The sequence below is a fragment of the Colletotrichum lupini genome, chromosome 2, assembly GCF_023278565.1.
Source record: "Colletotrichum lupini chromosome 2, complete sequence".
NCBI classification, from domain to species: Eukaryota; Fungi; Ascomycota; class Sordariomycetes; order Glomerellales; family Glomerellaceae; genus Colletotrichum; species Colletotrichum lupini.
This window is the reverse complement of record NC_064675.1, coordinates 7450156-7476606: the sequence shown is the minus strand read 5'-3', so window position 1 is coordinate 7476606 and position 26451 is coordinate 7450156. Positions and strand designations below refer to the sequence as shown.

The window sequence follows — 26451 nt, the reverse complement described above, 5'->3', positions numbered from 1 at the left end:
TCCCCGCAGCAGTGCGCGCGTCCGGGCGTTCCCTGCAGCACCCAGCTGATGCGTCGAGCTTGTGCGGGGTGCAGGCGGTGTTGTCTGGTGGCTTTTACTATTAGCTAAGAGGATCCGCTCGGCCTTTGAGCTTCGATGCAGAGAAGCCCGAATCTAAAGCAATGGAAAGGCGGGTACGAGGCATAGCTCAATTGATGTTGTAGCTAATTCATCTTGTAGCTGGCAATACTATTTAGTGTTATTTTCATCTTCAAGTGTCATCCCATGACTAAGTCACGTTGCTCTGCACGTCCTATGTACAACCACATTCATCCATCTTGCCTCAATGCATCCGGCCAGATCCATCCAAGCACAGAACCAATGCCAAAAGCAACAAGGCACGTCAAGATCATCGTCGCCATGAGGCCCGCATAGCTCGTCTTCTTCGGCACTGCCACCGGCGGTTTCGCCATCCTCCTCCCCGCCGAAGCCTGTCTCGTCGCAGTCGGCCTCGCCGTCAAGAGACTCTCCCACGAATACACCGTCGGCGCCGTCGGCGTGCCGTACAACGTCGTCTCCTGCTTATCCATCGTCTGATACCCGTACCCCGTAGTACTAGGCACCGCGCTCGGCGTGCTCGTCGTCACGGCCGTCGATTCGCCCGACCATTCGTGCCCGTCGAACGCTTTATACCACGACCACTGCGAGTCGGGGTCGTTCCAGTCCGCGAGGATACCGGGGCACTCGTTGAGGCAGTTGAAGAGTCCCGCGCCCGTGCCTTGCTTCTTGTTGCCGTGCTCGTCTGCGAATTTGAGGCCGCAGGTGCGGAAGCAGCCGTACGAGGAGCAGGGGAGGGAGTACCACGGTTTCAGCCAGCCGCCGTAGGATTCCCATGCCGTCCAGTCTTTGATGTCTGTGTTTGTGAGGGTGAAGTCTGGGGAGGATTCGACGCCGTAGTAGTTTGTTTGGATTTCGGAGCCGTTGAAGGCCATGGCTGTTATCTTGTAGGACTCGGAGGGGCCGAGGTCTTTGGGGATTGTGATTTTGGGTTTGGTCGTGCCCATTGGGATGAAGTCGCTTAGGTAGCCTGCCAGGCGACACCTTGTCAGTGATGCACTTTATCGGTACTGCGCAAGGCGCAAGGATACTGAGGTAGGAAGAAAGGCCCTCTTACAGGTGTACATCCATTCCTCGGTGTACAGGAATAGCTGGTAGTGCTCGTACAGCATGTCATGGCCGCAGCCGACGTCTTCGTCTACTGGATTGCGGCATACCGCCACGATCTCTTCAAAGACTGGACCGGGGAGGGTCTCGTAGACGAACGGCTGTTTCCAGTAGTCGAAACCGATTTCGATTTCCGTCTCGACGCCAGCTTTGATCTCGGAGGGAACGGTGACGTTCAAGGCGTGCGCTGTTGAGAGGAGCGTCATGAGGAACGCGAGGAGGGTGTCGGGAAGGGCCATGGCTGCGGTGGCGGCGAGAAGTTATCGTGATCGCGATCGTGGAGGTTGAGTGTGAAAGCCGGTAGTCACTCACGTGTACCAGGCGTTGAGCGAGTGGACGAGAGGCGAGCGCTCCCTTGGTGCTGGCGACGGCAGCGAGTGCAAGTGTGGATGATGGAGGAAAGAGGCCATCGCGAAGAAAACTTGTGTGACGGCTGATCGTGTTGATGCGAAGGATCGGGATGCTAGACAGGGGCCGATGGGATTTCCTTAGCTCCTTCCTGCTTGGTCTGCGCTAAAAAATAAGCCTAAGTACTTTGGTCCCTGGTGGGGTTCCCGAAGTCGCCCGGGACCGGGCCCGGAAGTGGGTCTGTCTTCGGTGCATGGTCTGGGGGAGGTTGGGGCGAATTGCGGTGATGCGTCCTTGCAGCTTTCGTACACTGGTCGCTGACCATCGACGAACTTTTGATTGGGGTCGTCATTTGGTTCACAGCTTCGTGGTATGCGATGAGAAGGTAAAACCATCGGACGACAGCAATCAGTCAAGGGTTACACTAACTTCGATGTAGCACTCTTGGGATTCTTAATGCGGTCGTTCCTGAGCATTGAAACCCTGAAGATATAGTACGCTACAAGTAAGTCAGTCTATAAAGAATGTTCTGTCACATTATGGCCATAACAGCCGGGAAAGACTGGCCTCGAGTGTTCGGGGGCCTGCTTCAATACCACCCCGCTCGCATCGGACTGCCGCATGATGCTTGGAGCTCGAGTCCTTCACACTGAGCTCCAACCTAGAGCTCCGCACGACCCGGTTTGCATGTTCAGATGAACGCTGTTTGAGATACTTAAACTGCCCCTCCCTCTGAGGTCGCAGTCGGAGAGGAAACTCCCCATTCATGATTAATACCCTTTTCTGCATGCTAAAGGTCAACTTCAATTAAAAACGAATTACTAAAATTGGGCACCAGCGACCTTAATAAAAGACACGCAAAACCTGAGCAGAATGTCTATGAACATAACCTCCCCCTTCTCTCCTTACCCGAGCTACGTACTCGGCACAGGCCTCACTTTCATAGGCCTTCTAGGCTTCGTCCGGCCCCTGGCAATCTACGACGCCTTCGGCATCGCCAGACCCCTCTCCGCAGAAGCCGAGGCTTTTAGCTATGCTAAATCAGCGCGTGATCTAGCTACAGGGTTGCTGTTTCTCGGGCTCGAGACGTATCAGGAGGGAAGCGGCAATGAAGACGCGGTGACTGCGTTATTGGCCGTTACTTCGCTTGTTGGAATCATGGATTGGTGGATTGTTAGGACGATGGGTGGTAAGGGAGGACGAGGAGATGGGGGGAAAGCGTTGACGCATTTGGGTTGTGGGGTTGTGCTTGGGAGTTTCGCCATTTGGAGGTGGATGTATTAGTCTTGGACCAGTCCTTCCCATGACGGAGGTTGGTGTCGAATGTAACGCAGATCCCAAGCAACTTGATGACCAGTAGTGTAACTTAGGCCAAACCGAGTCATCTTTGATGGCTTGTACTTGACTTCGACTTGACTCGGTCTTCATATTCTGCTTTAATTACAGACTGGTTTACCCTTTGATTCATCTGGCGCGCTTATATGTGCGAGCCTCAAGCCTTATCCTTGTCGACGATGATCCTGGGCGATACCCTGATCTGCCAGTCGCTAATATTGTGGTAATCACCATACGTCCGGAGCGCCCTCGACAGGATCTTGTACTCGCCGCTCTCGATCGCACCGCCGTGCGAGAAGTTGCCGCTCGGCCACCAGGTACTCGAGGGCAGACGCGGGTACTGTTAAACGGGGGCATCAAAGTAGGCGTCCAAGATGAGGTTGTAATGCTGAAGGGAGCCGAAGTATTTGGTCTAGCCCAGAACAAAGGGGTATGGCCAGTCTATGGGCTCCCAAGAGGGTTCGACGAGCTTGAAAGGGTTAGCTATTTCCAGATGAAGTACTTGGTTTTGATTCGGGAGACGGGGAGTACATACATCGAAGCTGAACTCACGGCTAGGCCAGAGGATGTCAAAGTCAATGGTAAAGGTGTCTTCGATAGTCATCTTGAAGGTATCATTCTCTTGGATTAGCACAAAGTCAGGGGTTTGAATGAAGGGGTTAATCCATTCGTCGGCCCAAATTTTGCTATCTTAGACGCTGCCTTTAATACCTATGGAGATTCAGTTACCTTTGGAGCTGTCATTGAGCTGGCATCATCTACAGACCAGCGTATGTCACCCGTAGAGACTCGTCGTGAGAGCCGATAATATTGATGTATCCGCCATAGATCGAGAAAAGCTTCGCATCAATACCGGCAGGTTCGATGAAAGTCACCGTCATAACTTCAGTCGTAACAGGAGCTACATCAAGTGCAGTCGCCGAGAACTTGACCATGGCCACCTCGCCCTTGTTCGAGGAGTACGGGATCGGAGGGAACGCGACCACGGGATCGGAAGCGGGCTCAGTGGAGATGGTGGAGCCGGCTTCGTGAACAATGTTGTACTCCACTGTCTCGTTTCCTCTGTTATCAATCTTGATCTCGTGTGTGCCCTGGAAGTGGTCTGTGTCGTTCAAATTGATGACGGCGGGGGTGATGGATGTCTTGTAGGTTATGAACTTAAAGGCGTCGACTATACCGGCATCTGGCATTGGAATAGGGGTAATAACCCGTCAAATTCGGTGAATCTAGAAACGCCAAGATAGAGAGACTTACGCTAGAGAGCCGCTTCCATCATGATGAGCGACGGGCTTACCGCTGGAGGCGATGAGGTGGTGGGCCGAGTCGCCGGCGTTGCTGGAAATTTTGGAGCGGCCTCCGTTCGCTGAGAAGTAGAGAGCGGCAACTCCGGCAATGTTGAAGTTCTGTTAGAACGAGTTGAGCTAGTCTCCAATCAGCAACTTAGGTACATATGGAGTGGCCATGCTGGTTATATAGAGAACAGCCTACCCACCCTCGGATGTCGGATACGTGGGAAGAAAGGAACCATCTGATATGGGGATTAGGTAAAATACGAAATGTTTGAACAGCTAGATGTCGGGACGACGATAGCTTACCAGGAGCTGAGATCTCAGGCTTAAGACGGCTGTCAACTGTCAAGCCCTAGGACGAGAAGTAGTCAATGGCACCTGCAACGGATCCAGAGTTGGCGCTGGGAATGCCGACTGCCTTGCTACCGTTGGCTACAAACTCAAAGCTTACCTTGTGGCCCCGTTCATTTTGCTGAACGAGCCACTTGTCATCCTCTAGACTGGTGAGTCCAACTGATTCGCAATTTTAGTATGTCATGATCGTGTTGCAGGACAGGGGGACGCCAAGTTATGGAAATGACTTACATCCAAGGGGCTGCTCCTTGGGGTTGTAGACGTTTCGGTTGGGAATCTCCCAGGCAGCATCCTGAAAGTTGTAGTAGAATGCCAACTTGACACTCGTTCCGAAAAGGTTGGTGTCGAGGACTTGCCAGCACTGACCATTCTGCAGCACATGTGTTGGTGAGGCTTAGGTCGAATCATAGAGTAGACAGGCACAACAACAATGAGATTTCCGCCAGTTGATAGCAATTGTTAGAGGTGAGCTGAGAAAGTTGCAAAGTTATCTTCAGCGATGTAATGCTCAATTTTGGTTGACTTGTTTCCAGCGCTCTGCGATTGTGATCTCCAGTCTTTTGAACTTCTTTGTTCCCCATTGTTTTGACACACTGCTGCGGCCCCGTTCAGGCACATAACCTTGTATTACTTGTTTCTGTACCTCTTAAGAATCAAGGCTTTGTTACACTCCATTCGACTTCCAAGTTCGTTGACAAACGGTGCTTTCATCAGCTATTTTGGTAATATTCAAGCCATTGGCATCATTGATAGACTACAACATGATTGTTCAGAGGCTTCTTTCGCTGTAAACGACATTAGAATCATTGTATCGATGACTCTCTGGCTTCAGACACACTATTTAACAATCCGTTGCAACCGAGTGTCTGCATCACCTACAGTCATCAACAGCCTGACCATCGACGACATCGCCAATACGATTTCAGCCCCTGGCATACAACTCTAGCGCGTATCTTCCTTACAAGAATACATTTTTGACTACTACGACTTTTATACATCTCTACTCTGGAAGATCGGATCTCTTCTTCAGCATCTCATTTATATAGCTCACGTGCCTTACTTATCACATCACTTGTCGACAATGGCCTCGCCTACTCACGACCCGGCTGACATTCTTTGCTGGATGAGGGATGTGTCCGGAAATTTGGAGGACATAAGCTCACTCGAAGAAGAGGTCCCCAATCCCCCTGAGATTAAGCAAATTCAAGAGACTAGTTCTGGTACCGCTTACATTGCTGACCGGTCTGCTTCTGGAAGTGGATCACGGGCAAGCGAATCTGGAGAGACGCCAGCTCTGACGACAAATTCAACATGTACCAAACGCTCCTCACGATCTGAAGATGGAACTGACGATGAAAGTGTTAAGAGACGTAGGTGCAGCTACGTTCAGTCGCCAACGTTTATACAAAGCCCATGGGAATCTGCGACCGGTTGCCATATGTACTACCGAAACAGCTGTCGCCCAAGAAAGCTGGAAACTGTCACATCGTCTTACTGGCCAGATATTCGCGACGTCTATGCCAGATCACTTCATGACCCGAGCATCAAATGTTGCGTTCCCTGTTCCATCTGTCATGAGGATTGCGCAGACGAAAGTACGTCATGGAAAGTTTGATGGGAATTGCCCGTCATCCTTGCTTGTGGCCATATGATTGGGGAAGAATGCCTCAAATCGTGGTTCAGATCGCGGGCAAAAAGCGATCAGCCAAAGGACTGCCCAGTGTGCAGAAGGTTGCTCCAATGCTCCGAATGCAAGGAAGCCTTTATGTTCTCGATCCTTTGTCGCGATTCTTACGTCCCGAATCTGAAGACCAAAACCTACAGCGAGCAGCCAATGGAGCAGACCATTTGCAACGATTGTCAGGCCGAGACTGATTTCGGAAGTCGAATCCTCCAAGGTGAGCATATTGCCGAGCCATTTCCCCGCGGCGGCGCTCCCCGACATATGATAGATTGGTACCGTCATGTAAGGGATGAGTTTGAAACCAAAGCAAAGTTGAGCTTGGGTGACGGAATGAGACCGATCGACGTCTCCGGCATGATTCACAAAGAGATTTTCGCCGAGATGGAATCATGGCTGTATTTTCTGAAGGAGGATGTGGCTCACAGAGTACAGGCAAGTATCGCTAAGATTGAGACAGAGTTGGATGAAACTCACTGGTGGAATCGCGCTGGAGTGGACGCGGAAGAAGAGTTCGACATCAACCCAGGCTATGGCAATCGCTTAGATGGTGGCGAGGACCGCGGCGAGGACGGCATGAGTTACGAGGGCTTTGATGGCCGCTGGCATGGCGATGAGACTCAGGCTGGGGACAGAGATTACGATGCCGCTAACTATACTTGGTGAGATTTGCTGACATCAACTTGGTGTTACACCATACTTTCTAGAAGATAGAGCGTTGTTGATTTTGAATGATCTGATCGATGAAATACGACTTGGATAAGTTGTGGTCAAGAATGTGAGGGGTTGTCACAAGCTCAACCCGCAGCTGTAGTAATTCTGAATAGAGTCTACTTCATCTATCCATTGGTGGTATCACGATCTCCATCTGTTCCGGACGTGCAGTTGATCTGGAGCAAGTTCTTGTCCAGGTTTTTGCATTCGTACACAGGTGGCTTCCCGCTTGGCACCGTGACTGTAACGTTCTCGGCGCGGATGTTGCTGCAACGCTATATCGTAAAACTAATGTCAGTGATGTGTCCGGAGAATCAATGCTCTTTCATAGCGATGGATGGGAAGCTTACGTCTGCGGCACTACAAACAAGGCTTCCGGCTTGCGGGTCTAGCTTGGTTGAAACCGTGCCGTAGATGTTCTTCAGAGTGATGTCAGAAATTGTAAGGTTGGCCTAGAATCACCATTATCAGCACTCAATTGTACAAAGAGCTCAGAGAGAACGAAGGGACCTACCGGGAACTCTTCGCAGAGTGTTTGGTTCTTTTGGCCGTAACATTGCGTGATCGTAATAGCCCGATCATTGTTGGTATTCTTGAAGAGGTCATACGTGACGTTTCTGACACGCCCGAGACCACCGCCACCGTTCAGAAGTGTCTGGAAAGCAGTCTCAATACCTGGCCAGACCTTGATCCGAGCGGCATCGCTGGCGTTGGCCATGGTTGTGTTGTAGATGTAGAGGTTCTCGACGATGTCGGTCTCGCCCTTGTACTGGCCCAGGGAGCCAACGCTCATGCCGTGTGAGCCAGTGCAATCCAGGTTCTGGACGACAACATTGGTGCTGTTTGGTTTGAATGACACACAGTCTGCATAAGCCATCGAGATTAGTTCACGAAACCTTGACGAGAGTTTCGATAATTAGGCTGCAAGCAACCAGATCATCCGTGGCCAAACTCACCGTCTGTGTTGATAATCACTGAGTTCTGAATCACAATGCGATCGGACCGATAAGTATCCCAACCATCCGAGTTGGCGATCTTGACACCATTTTGACTCTGTCCCAATTATTGTGTCAGCATTTGCGCCGCCCTGAGATGGGGGTAAATCAGTGGAGCGACCTACCTGGGCTTTAAGATCCATATCACTGATAATGACATCGGTGCTGTTCGCAATCAGGTTGAACCACTGGTCTCGTTAGCCTGTAACAATCTGGATGTGGTGGTCACAACTCACGTTGGGAGGGTTGCGCATCCGAAGGTGTGACATTGTCGCCCCCTTCGCTCCGTCGAAAGAGAACAACATGGGCCTCAAGAGCTATAATGTCCTGTTTAGCACACTCGAAAAGTAGCATGACCTGGCGTTCTTACACTACTGTTGGTCTGAATGGCCTCCCAGTATGCCTGACCGCGACCATCAATGACAGACTTATCGTTCCCAAGATCACCATAGATGTTGATATCCTCGCCGCCAAACTTCCAAAAGACTGACTGATTCTGGAAAGCGAACTTGAAACTGTTGTCGGCCCAGTAGAGAGGGTCATCATTGAACTGGATGTCGCCGGTAATTACTACGTCAATGTGCTTCAAGAAGGTGAGATCCAACGGCGAGCTAATGAGGTAGGTCTTGTCGAACACCACCGTGCCGCCGTCGTTGCATTCCTTGAAGGCTTTGAAGATCTTCGGCGCGTCGTCTTTGCCCTCGGTGCAGCTCGGCTTAACGTAGCAATAGCGGTCTTTGTCTCTGGGAGGCGAAAATGGCATGGCCTTTCCGGTGTTGAACGGAGCGGGCTCGATCTTAGGGCGCTTGGGAAGCTCATCTTGGGCGGAAACAATCGACATCAGGCCAGGGGCGACGGCCCATAGAGCCAAAGAGGTGGTCCGCATCTTGACAAACTTGCACGCACACGGGAATGACAGAGTGGTGTTAGGGACGTGAAAGCGCCACTACTTGAGTCCTAGTCCCTGAGCCATTCGTACTCAAATACCCAAAATCCTAAGAGCTTAAGTTTAATGAAATGTCACCGGCGGCGGATCATATCATCATGATCCCCAGATTGAATGCAACAATACGTGGAAGATTTGTGGGGTTCATGTAAGGTCCCTCGGCCGGTCGGTAGAAGATTTCGCGGACTGGGGTGCGAGAAAACACGTTGATTCTTCCCAAAAGAGCGTTCCCTTCAACCTGACGAACCCCTTGCGGCTGAATCCTTCTTGCGCTTCTCCGCATACTGTACCCATTTGTGAGCGCGGGGTAAAGAGGGATGCGGAGAAATTATCAGAGACAACTTGGCGAGGCAATTAGCGAGCCGGTGGGTGCAATTTGCTTCGCATTTCCGGTCTTGGCGTTGACATAATATGAGATCACACAGGTAGCAGATATTTGCTGAAGCACTGGGCTCTCAAGACCCTCATCTTCAAGAAAACTGGGAACGGGAGCTTGGTCTCAAGGCATCTACCCGCAGATTAGGCAATGGAGTCCAGAGGCCCTCGCAGAAGAATGGAGCCATTCAGGCTGTTGGTGGAACATCGATGTAGGGCAGCGCGATTCGAGACCCCAAGCGACAGATCATAGTGATCATGGTGAATTTGACTCTCGTTGAAATCTTTGTCACTGGCTTCCGAGGCACATCCAAACAATGATAACCTCGAGATTTTCACGATCAGGATCGTTGTGCTGCTTCATCGTCGAGAAGGTATAAGGGAATGCTCTTCAAACTGAACTCGACCATGGGAAGGTAGCCAAGCTTGACTTATTAAGGGGATTCGAAATCAAATGACCCATTAAAGAAGTCACAAAACCGTGATCAGCTGCTAGTGGGAGAGGGGGGGAGGGTATCAAATGTTGCATGTATCAAAGCCAACCGGCCGTCCTTGATCATATCCCTGCTGTCCTGCTTTTGTCCTCAAGACCTGACTACATCATGTTGTCCTCGTGAAGCACTTCCGCTCGCGCCATAGACGTCCAATAGCCTCCTCCGTGGCTGTGTGTATATTGGAAGAACAAAGGGAATGTTTCAGAATCCGCAACATGGCAATATTGACGATAGGCCGCGTCCGAGACCAGACTTTTATCAGAGTTAACTTCTCAAAAAACCCGTGTCCGATAGTGCTGAGGCGGCGGGGGTTGCTGACGGCGAGCTGGTCCATTGGTCTTGACTTTCCATGCGTCGTAACGATTAATGTGGAAAGGTTCGGGTGGTTGTGGTTGTGGCATTGGAACGTATTGCATTGGTCGGCCCCGGGTCGGGTAGACCCGCGGAGGTATTCTTGGTGTCCTCGGCCCACGGGACCCGGTCACCCCGCTTTCGGAGGAAGAATCATAATACAAGGAGTCCCAGTCCGGTGGCGGTCCTGGTCTTCTCTTGTTCTGAGAAATGCAGAACCAAGCGATGAGAACAATGGCGACGAAGGCCACGATGCCACCCAGGATTCCTCCTATCTGTGCGCTTGATAGGGATCCGCTTGATCGGTCCGGAGGTGGTGGGTCCGTGGTCGGAGCAGCGGCTGGGGGCGGGTCGGCCGGGTTGCCATCGGAGTATGATGTCGGTGGCCCGCTCCCTAGTGTAACGTATGTGACGAAAGTTGAACTTGGTCGATAGATCGTCTGAGTTATGACATGAAAGCCTGTCTCTTCCTGTCGGGCAGCGACGGGAAGAGGGGTTTCGCGGGGTTGCAGCGAAATCGGAGTGGGAGAGGTATGCATTGCTGACAGGATCTCATCAGGTTAGTTGGTAAGCGTCTTATTCGTTATATCCAGCCAAGAAGAGAAGGCCTCACTGGCTAAGACAAAATGGTACCGTCAAGTAACTTAGATAGCGTGGTAAACAATGAACCACATGAGTGAGTGTCAAAAGACCGAAGAAGCCACAGTACGAAAGGAAAAGGAAAGAAAGTGCAAGACGTGTCATTCTTATCCAGGAATCTAGAAGCAGGCTGTGGTTCGCAGAGAAAGTTGCTTACCATCTTACAACTTCTCACGGGTGCCAAGTAGCATCCACCGCATACTTTCATCGCAAGGCCAAGACTAGGCATAGACGCAATTCCTACGAACGAGCTGCAGCGCCACAGGCAACACCACGCCCCCCCAGACACATCGGATAAGACACTCAAGACGCGACTAACCTTGTTTTGACACCTCTCTGCCCAGACTTGTTGATATAGTACGGCTGCGCCTGACACATCCAAAGACCTGCAGGCAGGCTGCAAGGCATTGAGGCTGGCCAGTGAGGACCGACAGCGTGGTGCCATGAACATGCAAAACGCGCACATGATTCTGCCCATCAACACTTGCGATAAATGGGGATGAGAGGCCAGATCCACCAATAAGCTGAATTGGTCGGGCCAAGGTGCAGGAGTTTTGATCAACCGAACCAATGTCATTGAGTTGCGGACAGCCATTAGCAAGTACCGCACAGTCAGACATCGTATACACACCCACACGGGGGCCGGCCCGTCGAGTTGGATCTGTGTGAGTGAGACCCTTGACTGGAGTGCTCATGTGCTTAGTTCCAGTGAGACACGGTGTATATCAACAACGGCGGCATCTTAGTTGCCGGACCTACTTCGCGTGTGCGAATTTGGCCCCCAACCAACCTTGACTAACATCAACCTATGCAGACACTAACGCGGTCATTGCATCGGCCAACCTGGATGAGAGTTCGTCATCAATCTCACAAAGATAAGACCGGAAGGACACGGCAGTTATCAGAACAAATCCCGACGAAGTTAATTGCTACCTCAACGGGTGACACGATGCCGGACCTCATCGCTACTATTTCCAGGTGTCGTCACGTCCTTGATCGTGCTCGATCTATCCTTTGCACCCGCGAACTCAAGGCGTCATTTTAAATCTCTTTTATGTCCCCCAAAGTTACACCACGCCTGGAATATTACATGCCCCCAAAAGTACACGAACGAGAATAAGTGAGAAAATCATCATGCCAAAGTGCCAAGAAGCGCGTGCGCGCGCGCGCGGATTGCCGGTTTTATAAGTCCGCAGAAATTCATTCAAAGACTGAAGAACAGAATTGCGTTCGATCAACGGGGGCCAGGCGAGCGAACTCCAACTTCTCTGACAGAGTATCAATGGCAGTATCTGAAAGAGGGCTGAGTCAGCTATTCGTTCTGTTTCATTTCATCAGAGGGATATCATCAAACTTACTTTTACTTCGATCGGACTTTAGCAAGATTACGCAACGGCTCTCCTCCCCTCGCGGAAAGCAAAACGAACAATTGTTCCACCTTATCTCCTCCTCTCAGCTTTACCGGCACGGTTCGGTTGAGCAGCAGCGGTAGGGTTGTTGTCAACGATGATACCGACGCCGGCACCGCCCTCGCCGTTTCCGAGTTGGATCTTGGGACCCTTTGTAAGCGCGGCCTCGGCAAACGTGAGGGCACGATCGAAGCCGCTCTGGCGCTTCTCCACCCTCTTTGTAATATCTCGGCCTGCAACGATGCCTTGTTGAGCGGCTCCGGGGGCGCCAACGCCGGCAGCGGCAGCGGCAGCGGCTGCTGCGCCTTCGCCTGCGGCGGCGCCTCCCTTACCCTTTCCAGCCTCCGCCTCGCCTCCGAATGTGAGCGCACCATCACCGACTACCAACGCAGGGGAGTATGCGCCGAGGTTGATGTTCAGGGGTGCGGGGGCGGCGTTGATCCCTACGGCCAGGATGGCGAGGGTCATGAGGGTGCTGGTGATCTGCATGGCGAAAAATTGGAAAGTTGAATTGAAAAGATTGGGTATCGTGTGTCGGCGCAGCCGGTAGATGTCTCTCTCCTCAAGAGGAATTATTAGGTAGTACTGAAAAAGAAGGGGATTCCTTTGGTGGAGGAGAATCGAAGAAGCAGAACAAACAGCACAGCTGAAGTGAGGAGGAAATAAAGAGAGATGACGGAAATCAGGTAATAGCACACGCGTCAACGAGTGGCAAGGCAAGGTGGGAGGAGAGAGCGTAATGAATGAAATCCCCACGGAGCGCCAAGAAGAGGTTCAAATACCTGGCATGGAGAACCACGACCAGATCCAGAACCACAACCAGTGAGAGAGTGTCAAAGGTGAGAGGTTGGAAGGTGGAGGATGGGACAAGAGAGGCGCGGAGACCATGCCATTCGGGGTTGCGGCGCCGTCATGCGTGTCAAGACCTGCCGCTGCCAAGGCCAAGCGGCTCTGTCAAAAATAGAAGCTCTTCCAGGTGCCTTGGACAAGAGATGATAGGTTCTTGGGCGTTCTAAGCTCCAGGGACTAACAGGCACACGGACCTTGAGGAGGGGGGTTTCCGCTTGGGATTCGAGGAGAAGGGCAGCAGAGCCGCGAGTTGATCCAGGGGGGCCATGTGGTTTCCATCGATGGTATGGTGATGATGGTGGTTACGCGGGATGTGGTGGAGAAGTGCGTCTGAGCGGAGGTGAAACGGTCCAAGTCCCAAGACCTCCAACAACGAGGGCTCCCCGAAACCATATAGAGTCTTGGCAACTGGGCTGGATGCGGCCCTGGCTTTGTCAAGAAGCAGCTTCTTTCTATGAGAGCGCTGCAATCTCTTCTCTGTTGCCCATGGTGTTGCGAAGTAAAGATAGATGAAGCTGATGTTTGATGTTGGGGCACGAGGGGTTGTCTACCGAGGATGCGATCCGCAACCTGCCACAGGCTAGCAGCTGCAAGGCCGTTTTACCATTCGCAGCTCCGACAAGAAATATCAGTAAATTACTTAGAAGAGCCATAGTCTGCACATGAATACCTACCATGGTCGCCAAGATGTCTGCTTGCCGATGGCCAAGGACCGGGCGTTTCCCAAGACAATTGGCCCGGCCAGCGATCGGGATACCAAGGCTGCGCCCAGGACTTCCAAGAGATCCCATTCTACAACCGTAACGGCATACACCATCTACTCGCCCGGAGAACGTCGCATACGAGGATTTGCCATTCCAGCCTCAAGACCGCTTCCCCGACGTGGATGCTGATTGGACCGGGCGACGTTGAATCGAAGCTGGGACCCAAACCTACTCCTACACCGATCCGAGTCAACGGAGTCAAACAACACTCATTGAATCTCCGAAGTAGAGCAGCTTGCAATGAAGATCTGACATTGACAGCTCTTGGTAGAATGAATTTCAGAGTGATTTCGCGCGCATCGAGAAAGACTGTTTGAATGGTTGGGTGAACTAGAGGCCCATGTCGAACTTGACACTCTTATGCATTGACTGACCGCTAATCATTAGAGACTGGTCGCTGATTGTGTCTGAATAGGCTAGGTTGAGCCGTTCCACAGCACTTCCTTGCAACGGCGCGTGCCACCGGCGGAAACACACTCGCGTGTGAAACCTTGCGTCAGAAAATTTCTGTCTGCGGGTAGCCCCTTGAGTCTTGCAGATGTCCAGCTGACTCGTCACCATAAAACAAATACGATCCCACCGGTGATTGTTTGCACATGTAATAGAGTCGCATGTGAGCGGCATGCCGCCTTGAACATGCTAGTCTGGTTGAATACTTGCCACATCACGCCACGAAGGAGTATTCATGTCAACACTGTCATGTCCTGTAAAAGCTAGATCCGAAGCCCTCAATTGTGGATTTGATATAGTTCAAATGCCACTCATCTAGCGAATCGTATTCAATATCGACTGTGAGTAAGTGACTGCCCCTACAGTACCAACCAGTAGTCGGAGAAACTACCAGCCGAAGTTCTTACAAGAAGTCAATACAACACGTCGATAAGCTACGATAATACGGAGACGCAATGCTGAGCTAGGAGATTAACCCGATTCCGATGTCTCTAACGATCTTCAGTGACGTTCCGCCTGTCTAAAGAAAGACTCGGAGATTTACCATTAGCCTAGGCACTGCCTCCGTAAGCGTTTCACAGCGACTAGCTTGACGGGCAAGACAACAACCGCGGCTACATTCGACATGGATCCTCGGGCTTTATCCTTATAACCGTGGCACAGATGAGCGACTGTGCCTTGCGGTTGTCTCCTTGCACCTGCATAATCCTGTATGGCCAAGACATTATCCAGATCTACATATTGAAGCTTTTCCATACGCCAAGAACTCTGTGGTTTGGCGCCATTGATTTCCAGAATGGTTGGAAAATGGGATCTGAGTTTGACACCTTTAGAATGCAATTTCGGGGTACTTCAAACTCGGCTGGGCCTGAAGGAGAGCTCAATTCCAGTAATAGGTAGTCAGCCAGAACATAATCATCTCGGTAAAGCCTAAATTTGTCATTGTGTGCAGCTGCTGACTCAATCCTGTACTTTTCTCCTGCTCCCGTAGACGAATTCCTTTTGGTTCACCACCCAGATCCGATCCTCATTAGAAACTACACAGTCTAATGCCTATGCAGCTGAATATGCCTTTACGAGACATGACGTCCCGTGTCCAGCATCTCCACCCAAGCTTCCTGCCTCTTCTGCTCAGCAGTCGGCGTCAGCCAAGTATACTTTTGATAGATATAATCGCTATGCGCAATGTCTCGGATCTGCCTCATAAGGTTGTCAAGCGCTGGTACCCGCTTGTAGTCACTGTAATCTTTCCCATCAGCTTTGTGGTCGTATCTGGGAGCCCAAACCGCACGGGACCTGGTCTCGCTGAGTATGGCTCTCATTAGCGAGTTGGTCGCTCTCTCGACGCGGAGAGCGCGGCACGTGAAGCAACACGAAGGGCGGGAGGCGCCCTCGGGAGTGGTGAGCGGGAACTTGTCTAATTCGGTCATGCTCCCCGGCAGAGGCAAACCCATCATGCCCACATCCATACAGCTTTGAGCGCACTGCGAGTAAGGGCCGATGAGGCCCGGGCAGTAGGGGCACTTTGGTTGACCGAGGTTGTAAAGATTTGCAATTTGTTTGATGCACGCTTCGCACAGAATGTGACCGCAAACGAGAATCATGGCGCGATTCGAGTTCTGGCCGGGCGTGGTGGCCATTGATGTTGAGCATTTGGGGCATGGAGCAGCAAACTGCTGGAGGGCCGTGTCGGAGGTCATCCAAGACTTGATTTCCGGCCAGAAAACCTTTCGGATTACTTCGCGCTTGTCCGTCATCGCGGCTGCATCCGAGGGTACGAGACGATCGACCGGCCCTTGTCCAACCGGCATGTACGGCGGGACGGGCTGCTGCGACGGATATCCGGACGGGTATGCGGATGGTCGCTGTGATTGCTGGAGACTTTGGGGCGCAATTTGGTGCGGAGCGCCAATGAGAGGGCGGCCGGCTTGGGCCGACGGGACCGAGTCCCATCGGTTGCCAGTGAATGCATCGTTGCCTTCGCCGATATCAAGTGATTCGTCGACCGAACCGACGACAGAGGGAGCTCCTTGGCTCCCTCCGCTACTGGCCCCGCCGAGACCTCCACCAGACCCTCCGCCGAAGTGCATGTTGCGAAGCTTTTGCAAGGTTTCTCTGTCCATTTCATCAAATTCGTTGGATGGTTGAGCTGAAATGTTTCTCAACTAAGGTGCCAAACAGTGGAGGGACTAAGACTGTCTCGATCAAGTCGTCGAGAGGATGTCGTAAGCCGGGTTACTCGAGTCTTCTTATATCTGAAATGGTGCTCTTGGTCCTCAGAAGGCATCTGTGCTCCCTAGTTGTTGTTATTCGTTACTTGCTTTGTGTCGCTTAGGCACCTTTTTCTGACGAGACAACTTCTTGTGCCTTTCGGCAGAATCGCGAAAGAAAACACTGAATCAGGTGGTGCTTCTTTGAGAAAAATCTCCCTTGCGAGGCACTTACTTCCTGTGTCCAAGGTAGTCTGCGTCTTATTGCTATTTACCGCATCAAGGGAGGGACTGGTTGCATCCATCACAATCCAAATAGTTCGCTACGATGCCCTGCACTGTACCCCCGGGCTTCATGAGTCCTCTTTGTTGTTCTCGAATCTCATGCTTCGAAAAACAAATTTGGTCTCACAGAATGCTGCGGAACCATCGACTGAATCACATGTAGATAGGTGCATTATCTCCGAGTCGTAAATTCCCATTGCCCTTGCAACGTCAGTGCAGATATTGCGCGAAAGTTGGACTGTGGGCTTTTTGGTCCATTGTGATGCTATATTTTCGGGGCATTTCCCCATTGTTCCCACGGTTGGGGCGAGTTGTTACTGGGGACACTGTGGTGGGCATCCGAGTTCGGGGTCTGGGCAGTTGGCCCTGGCCACTCTCTTTATCTCCCGAGATCCCTCTCTTGGCTTCTTGAGCACCATGGCGAAGAGCCAAACATTGAATGCAGACTTGCTGAGAAGCTCATTCTCATCATTTGTCTTCACGCTGGCCGAGACTGAACTTCCGAGTCATCCAGCCCAGCTCTCTTCCACGCAAGCTTCGCCATGGCTTGGGAGGTGGCACAAGCCTGGAATACTTGATTTAACTTTCTTGAACTTGGGCCAAGCAGCAGTAGTTCCACACCTGTGGAACCCGCCGAGCCGCCGGTGTAGTGGACTGAGGACGGGAATTATGTTATGAAAATTCAAATGCAGAAAACTTGCCGTCATCGAAGAATCCATTCACCTCAGCCCTACAGAACATAGTCGCGCGCGAATTGTTGGCGTCAATTTTGTATTCAGATGACCCGGACGCAACGGCAGAATGCTAAGGAATGTTTCCCTTGGCCTATTTAGTTAGTTACTCGACATCAAAACGCGTCACTATAGAAGGAGTCTCGGGGGGATGAGCGTCACCCTTAAGTAATGTATGAGCCACTGCGCTGCGCCTGTGAATTACCTGCAACTTTTTTTACTTCACCGATACCCCAAAGTTGCCCATTGAGTAATCAAAATAGCCCGAGTTCAACACCCTTGTCACCATTACTCTACTGCAAGCCCCTTGGGCGAAACACATTCAATATGTCAAAGAAATACCCTGCCCCCGACGCGCCAGTAGTCCGGATAATTGTGTTGGAGACGGACAACCCCCATCCTGACACCCATGCAGCGAAAGGGAGCTTTGGAGAAATTCTGCATACACACTTCCAGCATGCCGGCGCTGAACACGACCCTCCGTTGGGAGTCGATACAGATCAGAAGTTCGTGGTAGAGGAAAAGGGAGGTACAGTCCCATCATTTGAAGATTTCGACAGCTATCAAGGTGTCCTGATCACCGGAAGCATGTATGATGCACACGGAGATAATCCCTGGATTCTCAAACTCCTCGGAGTTTTACAAGGTTCGTTACCACTCAAGCCACTGATACCCTTTACAGACACCCGCAACCAGCGGTACTGACTCCGGGCAACAGAACTCTGGGAGCGCCGGCCGGATCTCCACTTGAGCGGCGTGTGCTTCGGCCACCAGCTTCTCAATCGGATGCTCGGCGCCGAAGTCGCACCAGCGCCATCAGAAGACTGGGAGTTAGGCCACTGTCGGATCGACCTTTCCCCGGTGGGTAAGCAACTGTTTAAGACAGAAGACAATCATGTGCATCTTCACCAAATGCACCAAGACCAAGTCGTCGCGCCACCTACCACCGAGAGCTCCAAGGGCCTATTGAAGCCGAGCGACAAGGTGGATGTGTGGGGTCACAGTGAGCACACCAAGGTGCAGGGCGTCTACATCAAGGGCCGGCTCTTCACATCACAGGCGCATTTGGCGTTTGATGAGGATATGGTAAAAAGGCAGATCCAAATGAGGATTGACAGTGGCGGTATTCAGGATATGGAACATGCGGACCAGGCGGCGGAGACTGCGCATTGGGAACACGATGGTGACCTGGTCGCAGCGGCTATTCTAAGGTTCTTCCACGGAGACGATGATGAGATAGAGTGATGGGTGGTAGGAAACGGTGTTGTAGTAACGGCTGCCCAGTTGTGGAGAAACTTACTTGTCAATCCTGAAGCTAGCTCAGCTGTCATGTCTGAGTAGAGACCCAGTCCACACCACAATGTGTGTGGCCAAATTTGAGGACGGATAAAGATATCCGATGTTGTTTCATTACCACGATGACATGGTTCAATATGAAGAAGTTCAACATATTGCTTTGTCGCCTCTCCCTCTCCCTTGGTATCGAGTCGCATGAATTCTTGGCGTGGTTGGCTGGAGCGAGGCACCCTCGCTGACCTTCCCTTTAGGTCTACAAGAAGACGATCCCACCGGTAGTCTTGAGACTTATGTGGTGATTATGCTCGTGAGGACGAATCACTCACGTACTTAATCTCATAGGCACTTCGTGCAGCGTTCCATTCATGCTACCTTAAATTCCATTCTCTGCCACCATTGCTGTTGGTCAGCGGCAACATCCATCGCGTATCACTGCATCAGTCAGCTTTGAGTGCGGCATTCGTATGATGATTGCAGGGCTCTAAATATAGCATATTATTGGATGGCTGCAGAAAGAAGACCCCGGGGAAGTGAGTTCAGTCAGTCACATAAGAAGCAAGACTTCCTTTCCCAATCTCGAATGATGAGTCTTGCATTCAAGGTCCGCCTTTGCAAAATACTTTCTGCTCATCTCACCGCCTCAAAAGATGACTTCAGCGTCCAATTTTCCAGGAGTCGGGACGCATCTTGTTTACAGAAAGCCGCCGCCAACACCGGAGTTTCTCAACACGCCAACCAATCTTTATTCCGATGCTGAGAATTACAGAGATAAGCGCGAAGTTTTTGTTCGTAACATTCGCGCCGAGATGAATCAGTTCACTACCGCGAGTGATGGCTTGGAGTTCGTGAAGCATAGGGTTGATGTTAAAGACTGGTCTGACGAGGATGAGGTTCGCGAGGTGATACTTCGAGACACCCAAGAGCTTCTCAAGAAACAGTAATATGAATTTCCCTTATCTCATGTTATCTAAAACTTCGTGATTAGGCGAATAATTAATCAAATCTACGAATAGTTTCAACGCCAACAGGACATTCACCACTGTCTCAAGAATTCGACACTCTGATATAAGTGGAATCAGGAAAGACACCACGCCGGTTTACTCTATTCACGGCGACTTGACTGTTAGAAGTGGCCTTGAGCTCCTGGAAGATACTATTCCCAAAATGGATCACCCGCCCAAATCTATGCCTCCTAAGGGTCGAGTTCTCATGGTCAACGTATGGAGGCCTCTGAAGACGATCAAACGCGACCCGATTGCCTTTCTAGTGCCCAAAAGCATTAGATCTCAGGAACGACATGCACAGATCTTCTCACGACCTGAAGGAAAATTCAAAGTCTTTGGCAAGGACGCTCAAGACTTCTGGCTGGATACAGCTTCCTACAGCGAGGACCATGATTGGGTGTTTCTGGACCATCAGCAACCAGATGAGCCTGTCCTGTTTCTTCAATGGGACAGTGCATCATTGGAGAGTTTCGAGTCGAGGATGGCTGTGTTTCATAGTTCTTTTGAGGATTCTAGATATATGGACGAGGCGGAACGAGCGAGCATCGAGCTCAAGTGTCTTGTTTTCTTGGACAAGTGAATGAGTGGTGGCCATGGAGGCGGAAGATCACGCATCACGCATCATCTCAGTCTAGGTAGCTCAGTTAATCAACGAGGACTGATTCAATGTGGATACTAGTTAGTCTTCCTATCCAAATGCCAGACTTGCTAATTCTGACGAAGCCCCTCTGATAGTTTGACAGAAACCACTGAGCATGGCATAAGAACTACAAGAGCAAATAACTTGGGCTTTTTTCTTGCATTCTTTCTCCATGCATCGTTACTACAATACTCAGCTGTGATCCCATTGCTTATTATAGTTTACTTGAGCTTATCTTGGCCTTACTCGGATCTGACCACAATCTTCCCTGTGTCTCGCCTCTATCTAAGGCATCAAGCCCCGCCGGAATCTCCGCAAAAGGAATCTCTGTTAACTCTGGCTCAATCGACTTATTTGCCAAAAGGTCGAAGACATCTCTCAAGTCCTGTTCACTCGCTCCAAACGATCCAATCAAACTTACACTACGGCCAATCAAAGCATAGCTAGGGATTGTGATCTCGGAACCTGCCAGTCCAACGACGACGACTTTGCCCCCTTCGCTCACCTTTTGAATGGCCTGCGTTGTGGTTGCCCCTGTGCCGGCGAAATCGACGATGGCATCGAAATCCACGTCCTGAGCATCTTCCAGGCTCTTGAAACACCCACTAGCACCGAGTCTCTTTGCCTCTTTGAACTTTGACTCGGATATGTCGATGCCGTACACTTTGGCCCCTTTGAGGACTCCAAAGCCGAGACCTGACATCCCAAGGCCACCGATACCAATCACGCCGATCGTCATACCAGGCTTCGCAGCGGCTTCGACTACCACAGCATGGTAGGATGTTGCCATCGCATCAGTCGCCACCGCAGCTTGAGAAAATGAGAGGCTGTCCGGGATGTGGACTAATCTTGCCACAGGTGCCAGCACAAATTCTCCGTAACCACCGTCGAATCCAAGACCAATAGCCATTGTCCAGTCCCGAAGCTTGATCGGATATGAGAAAAGCCCCACGGTAACACGTTCGCCGGTTTTGAATTCTTTCACATCAGGGCCGAGTGCTGTAATTATCCCAGAGACTTCGTGGCCGAGAGTAATGGGCCGCTGAACAACCCCATCGATGCCCTTCAATATGTGGCAGTCTGAATGGCACAGACCGGCTGCTTTGACTTGTAGCTGAACCCAGCCGGGGCCAGGCTGAGGAATGGGTAGATCTCGAAGTTGTAGGCCGCCGCCTTTCTCCATGTACTGAAAGGCTTGCATTTCGATAGAGTTGTCGTCCAGGCTTATTCAAGTTGGCGCTCCTGAAACCTGGGGGTAGAGGTGAACCACGACTTTTGCCGAGACTTTATGCTTACAGGGCGGGGGCTTCACCCCGCATTTTGAATATTACCAGGCCGAATCCCGCCGGAGTGACTTTTAATACTCCCCGGGCTGGCACGTGTGACAAATCATGCAACATCAGATGCGACGACAGCCAAATCTACGCTACAGTTGAGCCAACGGCAGTCGTTCTACAGCGAGGTGTCGATACTGCTCCAGCGGAATCGGGTCCCGAAGTTGACACCGAGAGCTCGGCCGGCGCGACTGTGGTTGCCAACGGCTTTTCGCGGACATGCGGACGCCGTGGCCGAGGCACAGGCATGTCGGACAATCCCCACTTGATCAACGTGGTTCGGGCGATGCCCACTTAGTTCAATGTCTTACATGGTGGTAACGTAAAGCCTGACTCTTACTAGCGAGTAAGCATCCTGAACAGCATCACCATGCAGCGCCTACAGGGTTCGAGGCGGTCTTCTCGGACGCGCCATGAACACCGATCAGAGACATGAATAGGCGCAAACTTTTGAACATAAAGAAAGTCGAGAAATGCTTTATGTTATCGTTGCCCACAGGTTTTGATGTTGATAATTGCAGCATAGCAATACCTATCACCTCACACAATCAAAGTTGACGATCAGTAGAAATGCGTTTTGGTGCGCTATCTTTCGAAGCGGAATCGGTCACCATATTTTTACCCCCATACCCGAAACCTCCAGACCCATACAGCTTCGCAATCGATATGATGCTGGGCTATACCTACCGCGTCGCCGCATCTCTAGTTCGCCATCTGGTCCCAAATATGCTAGAGCTCGAGGATGAGCCTCTCATGTCAACCATAGTGCTCGACTATGGAATGAGTTCTGTGGGGGCGTAAAATTAGTTTGTCCACCAAGTCGAGGTGACTTTTAAGAACGAGAAATTCATGTACAGTCTCATCTTGATCCTCGACAACGAGGCAACCATATTTGCAGGACGTGAGCAGTACGGCTTTCCCAAAGTCTTTGGCAAGGCCGATATTCAGACGACAAACGGTACCCGGCTGGTTCTGGCAAATGCACAGAGGCCGGCAGAACGAACTCTTTTCGAGTGCGAATTTATCCCCGATCATCGTATTCCCAGTTTGCGTGCCGCAGACAAATGGCGGCCCAATCTTCGTAGTATTCCACAGCCGTGTGTGGGAACATCACCGGCGATTCAAGAGCTGATTCCTACGATCATGGACTGGAAATTTCGCGAGATCTGGGCTGGCCATGGTCAGATTACTTTTCCGCGCCGCTCTGCATTTGATCCTTGGTGCGGTTTGGATATTCTACAATACGAAGGAAGCTTCCTTGCACGGAGTCTGACTGGCGAGCTTCGGTGTCGTGGTGAGAGTTCCAAGGTTTAAAGGTTTGGAGGATCAGGTCGGGGCCAAGTGCTTGAGTTCTTCAAGTAGACTTTCGACTAGTAGGTAAAGGTCTCGATCGCATGATACTTCAATTTGAAGCATGAGCATCAGTCTTAGCATCTGAATTTCACACCTCGCATATTTGCGGTCGCCCGGATTTGGTGGATCCTATCGTGATGAGAGTGAATCCAACTATGAAGCTCTAGAACCTCTCCGAATAAATAGTTCGAAACGAAAGAATCGGATGGAAGAGAGAGCCGATGTCGGTCGACAAAGCGATTGCTTCAAGCGAGATGCTACGATAGCTATGACCCATAACGGAGGAGTTGGTAACTAAGTGGGTTCGTGAATGATTGGCTGTGTCATGAAGTTGAAATCGAATTTCGCCGTCCGATTATTTCAAAGACCTTCTCATCAATAACCAAAGTTGAATTTCTATGGTCGCTTCGTATGGCTATCTGAAGGTAGACTTTCTGTACCGTTCGAACTCGACACTTGCGCAGTCATTGACAATGTCAGACCATGCAGACCTGTGGATATTTTTCTGGAGTTCTATCAAGTCAACCGGAGCGAGGGGTGAAATTAGGTGTGGTCCTTGCGGACTGTCAGGCCCCTCACGATGGGATGCAACGCCAGAGAAATTGCGATCGCATATGATCAAGGATCTCCGTCTTGTAAAGTTCCCAGCACGTATCGATAAGGGGACACCGTTTGCATTTCGGACCCAGAAAGCAACCAGGGGTCTAGTGGACGTAATCCGAGCCTCCAGGTATTAGTCGCATCCGCAGTCTAAGGTCCGCAGGGTTGGTCCAACACACTTCGTGAACAACAACTTCCTTCGCACAAGGATTACTTCAGGCCTCGCCACACTGGCGCATTTTCATACCGGGTGTGATGCTTCTTCAGTTTTCTTACCAGGCCACACAGCATTTGTCCCTCGACCAATGAAACTACCTGGTCTCGGACCACATTTCCGAATGGGTAAAAAGATGCAGAAGCGAACGAAGTGAAGAATCCTTCTTGTATCCATTAGCCGGCATGGGGTTACAATCAGGAACATTATGGCGTTTGAAGAGCCGAGATTTCCAACAGCTCAAGAGGCACGCTTTGCGGGACATGGACCTCCTGCTGTAATGAGCGATTAACATTTGTGCCAACATGCCAAATCATTGGCACGATAATCAGAAGAGACAGATCACCAAGTATAAAATTGCTGTTTATGGAGAGCTAGAGTACATGACGGTAGTTACAGTGGTCTTCTTGATACCCCGCCCATCGGTCAAGCTGTCCCGCAGCCCGACCTTGTCCTCACTCGTATCACTGTCATCGCCCCCGGTCCCAGCCGCGACGGTCGTGGTTCCCACAGGCCGAGTGGCGTATGTCTCCAACTCGTAATCGTTCCCCGTTCTGTCCATGTGGTTCCTGGGAAACTTCTCGCCTCTCTCTTCACCCGGCTTGACTGGCCATTGGGTGTTTGACAGAGTCTGCCAGTTACTACCGCTACGCAGCGTACCACGGCCATAGTATGCTCCTGCTGTGGGCGCCTTGGACCCCTTGCCGTAGATACTACCCAGGAAGTCCTTGAAGAGGGGTCGTAGAGTTGGCAGACTTCCAGCTATGATTCCAACATTAGCCTCGATGACGGTCCACATCTGAATATCTCGCGAGTCCCAGGTTGGATCGAAGGCCCTTCCATAACTTGTGACGATGTAGTAGACTTTAGCGCAAGCTGCTGCACATGCAAAGACTCCCAAACCGAGGACCATCATGAGAGATATTCGAACCCTTCGCGGGACGTTGAGCCCCCAAAGCATGGGCGCTGGAATAGCGATTCCAAAGAGAAGGTCGGTGAGGATATTAATCGACGAATTTGCATAGGAGAGGCCCTTGATCGTATCGACATCCCAGCAGGTTGCCTTAACGTTGAAGTCCCAGAATGCGCGTACATCCGTGCACTGGAAAATAATGGTCTGTGACAGATACGTTTTGTTAGCAATAGGATCTTCGACCGTCCTCTGAAGGTACGCGATGGTTACTAACGAAAACACAGGCAATCGTGTAAGCGGTCATGAAGACCATGACCCCAGTGATGAGGTTCTTGTAAAGCTTTTTGGAGGCGATTCGATGTAGCGACGACCCAACAGCAAGCTTGACTAAACAGATAGCAGCCAGGAAAAGGGGCTGAGAGACGAAGGCCATTTGCATCGCTACCGGGTAGTCTTTGACGAAATCAATATCTCCTACATGGCGGCCAACTCCGTGAATGACCTGCGCGATCAGGACTCCTTGACCAGCAATCGCGATGACCATCGCGGATGTCATGAACCCGTCCTTTGAGATCATTGTCAGCGTATCAAGGCTAATGCTACTTTCTATTGGAAGGGATATCACGTAAGCCCAAAAGTTGCAAACTTACATCGAATCCGAAGCTGTGAATCATGCCAAGGCGCACCCAAAGGCGAGCTGCCACGACAATCAATGCCACAGAAGTGACAGTTAGCGTTGCGGCCAACACCGTGGGTCCCTCATTCTCCTCCGGGTTCGAGACGAACTCCATTCTCTGATGAAAGATGATGAATTTTTGGCATCAGATGACTGAGAAAGATGTAAAGATTCGGTTTGGTTTGGAAAGGAGAGCATTGATAACATCAGCCACTTTAGGCGCGCCATGTCTTCTGTTTTCCGGCCACACACCATAAAGTCATAGAAGGCACGAGTCTATTCCTCGAATTATCCCAAATAGGCTGACAGCAGGCTCTCAGTGCCTTCTTGGCATTCCGCCTCCAGCCTCAGACTGGAATCCAGACTCGGGCTGATTGAAATGAAGCTGCAAGGGTTCGCAAACCCTCATCGGCCCATCTCTTCGCAGCAGTTGCCTTTTCAGTAAGGTCTATGGCATCGACTATTTTTGCGACAGAAAGTACGAATACAAAAAGTCCGTCACCCGGGCTCCCAGTCATGTCAGTTCTGCATCGGAGTGTCTGCGCCGCACCCTTTTCTTCAGATGGTTGGTGGCTTTACAACTTGGCGAAAGGGAGGAAAATGCTGTGATGCTGGGATTAATAAACGGGGGTTTGAAATTCTGCAGGATGGTATGACGGTGCCCCTGGCTGCGAGTTGGTTGTTGGGACTAGAATATGCATAAAGTCAGAATCTTTTCGACTCCATGGCCCTTCTCCGCCTGTTCTGGGATCAGCGCAAGCCTTAAGTCGTTGTTGCTAGAGCCGTGGGATAAATCTGCACAGCATCGGGTTCAAGGCTGCATCAGGTAAAGAGTCTTACATGGGAATCTAAAACCAACACACCAACTGGCCCGGACCGTGGGCCGTTTCTGCAACCCCGGCTTCAACCTGCATGATGAAGTCGGGTAATCCGCCATCTTTCCCGCTGTTCCGGCCTTGGAATCCAAGATTCGCCAAACGGCCGACGGATTTTCTTCCC

At 51.1% G+C, this 26451-nt stretch overlaps 15 protein-coding genes across 15 annotated transcripts; 5 read left to right on the top strand and 10 right to left on the bottom strand.

The window, feature by feature from the left end:
* Positions 1-308: 308 nt before the first annotated feature.
* Positions 309-1442, bottom strand: CLUP02_04590 (uncharacterized protein; the record flags this gene model as incomplete). Its single annotated transcript, XM_049283601.1, has 2 exons — positions 309-1066; positions 1154-1442. 2 exons carry the CDS (start codon positions 1440-1442, stop codon positions 309-311), a joined length of 1047 nt encoding a protein of 348 aa, XP_049140744.1.
* A 982-nt stretch (positions 1443-2424) lies between these two features.
* Positions 2425-2901, top strand: CLUP02_04589 (uncharacterized protein; the record flags this gene model as incomplete). Its single annotated transcript, XM_049283600.1, has 2 exons — positions 2425-2822; positions 2886-2901. 2 exons carry the CDS (start codon positions 2425-2427, stop codon positions 2899-2901), a joined length of 414 nt encoding a protein of 137 aa, XP_049140743.1.
* A 142-nt stretch (positions 2902-3043) lies between these two features.
* On the bottom strand, positions 3044-5438 carry CLUP02_04588 (peptidase; the record flags this gene model as incomplete). Its single annotated transcript, XM_049283599.1, has 11 exons — positions 3044-3226; positions 3311-3355; positions 3422-3572; positions 3649-4069; positions 4181-4289; positions 4375-4487; positions 4554-4688; positions 4761-4899; positions 5053-5125; positions 5198-5283; positions 5409-5438. The coding sequence occupies 11 exons, from the start codon at positions 5436-5438 to the stop codon at positions 3044-3046; spliced, it is 1485 nt and encodes a 494-aa protein (XP_049140742.1).
* A 172-nt stretch (positions 5439-5610) lies between these two features.
* CLUP02_04587 (uncharacterized protein) lies at positions 5611-6876 on the top strand (the record flags this gene model as incomplete). The annotated part of the gene is made up of 2 exons (XM_049283598.1): positions 5611-6128; positions 6213-6876. The coding sequence occupies 2 exons, from the start codon at positions 5611-5613 to the stop codon at positions 6874-6876; spliced, it is 1182 nt and encodes a 393-aa protein (XP_049140741.1).
* A 173-nt stretch (positions 6877-7049) lies between these two features.
* Positions 7050-8805, bottom strand: CLUP02_04586 (exopolygalacturonase; the record flags this gene model as incomplete). The annotated part of the gene is made up of 7 exons (XM_049283597.1): positions 7050-7199; positions 7275-7376; positions 7439-7788; positions 7881-7977; positions 8045-8107; positions 8156-8236; positions 8290-8805. 7 exons carry the CDS (start codon positions 8803-8805, stop codon positions 7050-7052), a joined length of 1359 nt encoding a protein of 452 aa, XP_049140740.1.
* Positions 8806-9182: 377 nt separating this feature from the next.
* CLUP02_04585 (uncharacterized protein) lies at positions 9183-9561 on the top strand (the record flags this gene model as incomplete). The annotated part of the gene is made up of 3 exons (XM_049283596.1): positions 9183-9230; positions 9295-9396; positions 9457-9561. 3 exons carry the CDS (start codon positions 9183-9185, stop codon positions 9559-9561), a joined length of 255 nt encoding a protein of 84 aa, XP_049140739.1.
* A 279-nt stretch (positions 9562-9840) lies between these two features.
* CLUP02_04584 (uncharacterized protein) lies at positions 9841-10624 on the bottom strand (the record flags this gene model as incomplete). Its single annotated transcript, XM_049283595.1, has 2 exons — positions 9841-10077; positions 10142-10624. 2 exons carry the CDS (start codon positions 10622-10624, stop codon positions 9841-9843), a joined length of 720 nt encoding a protein of 239 aa, XP_049140738.1.
* A 1539-nt stretch (positions 10625-12163) lies between these two features.
* CLUP02_04583 (uncharacterized protein) lies at positions 12164-12622 on the bottom strand (the record flags this gene model as incomplete). The annotated part of the gene is made up of 1 exon (XM_049283594.1): positions 12164-12622. One exon carries the CDS (start codon positions 12620-12622, stop codon positions 12164-12166), a length of 459 nt encoding a protein of 152 aa, XP_049140737.1.
* Positions 12623-13434: 812 nt separating this feature from the next.
* Positions 13435-13635, bottom strand: CLUP02_04582 (uncharacterized protein; the record flags this gene model as incomplete). Its single annotated transcript, XM_049283593.1, has 1 exon — positions 13435-13635. One exon carries the CDS (start codon positions 13633-13635, stop codon positions 13435-13437), a length of 201 nt encoding a protein of 66 aa, XP_049140736.1.
* Positions 13636-15269: 1634 nt separating this feature from the next.
* Positions 15270-16286, bottom strand: CLUP02_04581 (uncharacterized protein; the record flags this gene model as incomplete). The annotated part of the gene is made up of 1 exon (XM_049283592.1): positions 15270-16286. One exon carries the CDS (start codon positions 16284-16286, stop codon positions 15270-15272), a length of 1017 nt encoding a protein of 338 aa, XP_049140735.1.
* A 1463-nt stretch (positions 16287-17749) lies between these two features.
* Positions 17750-20302, top strand: CLUP02_04580 (GMP synthase; the record flags this gene model as incomplete). The annotated part of the gene is made up of 9 exons (XM_049283591.1): positions 17750-18068; positions 18141-18287; positions 18345-18605; positions 18761-18901; positions 18970-19025; positions 19129-19169; positions 19231-19248; positions 19320-19655; positions 19768-20302. 9 exons carry the CDS (start codon positions 17750-17752, stop codon positions 20300-20302), a joined length of 1854 nt encoding a protein of 617 aa, XP_049140734.1.
* A 128-nt stretch (positions 20303-20430) lies between these two features.
* Positions 20431-21681, bottom strand: CLUP02_04579 (alcohol dehydrogenase GroES-like domain-containing protein; the record flags this gene model as incomplete). Its single annotated transcript, XM_049283590.1, has 3 exons — positions 20431-20471; positions 20588-21585; positions 21659-21681. 3 exons carry the CDS (start codon positions 21679-21681, stop codon positions 20431-20433), a joined length of 1062 nt encoding a protein of 353 aa, XP_049140733.1.
* A 133-nt stretch (positions 21682-21814) lies between these two features.
* On the bottom strand, positions 21815-22220 carry CLUP02_04578 (uncharacterized protein; the record flags this gene model as incomplete). Its single annotated transcript, XM_049283589.1, has 2 exons — positions 21815-21989; positions 22066-22220. The coding sequence occupies 2 exons, from the start codon at positions 22218-22220 to the stop codon at positions 21815-21817; spliced, it is 330 nt and encodes a 109-aa protein (XP_049140732.1).
* Positions 22221-22362: 142 nt separating this feature from the next.
* On the top strand, positions 22363-23010 carry CLUP02_04577 (acetoacetate decarboxylase; the record flags this gene model as incomplete). The annotated part of the gene is made up of 2 exons (XM_049283588.1): positions 22363-22493; positions 22554-23010. The coding sequence occupies 2 exons, from the start codon at positions 22363-22365 to the stop codon at positions 23008-23010; spliced, it is 588 nt and encodes a 195-aa protein (XP_049140731.1).
* Positions 23011-24227: 1217 nt separating this feature from the next.
* On the bottom strand, positions 24228-25567 carry CLUP02_04576 (uncharacterized protein; the record flags this gene model as incomplete). The annotated part of the gene is made up of 3 exons (XM_049283587.1): positions 24228-24980; positions 25051-25341; positions 25427-25567. 3 exons carry the CDS (start codon positions 25565-25567, stop codon positions 24228-24230), a joined length of 1185 nt encoding a protein of 394 aa, XP_049140730.1.
* Positions 25568-26451: the final 884 nt, after the last annotated feature.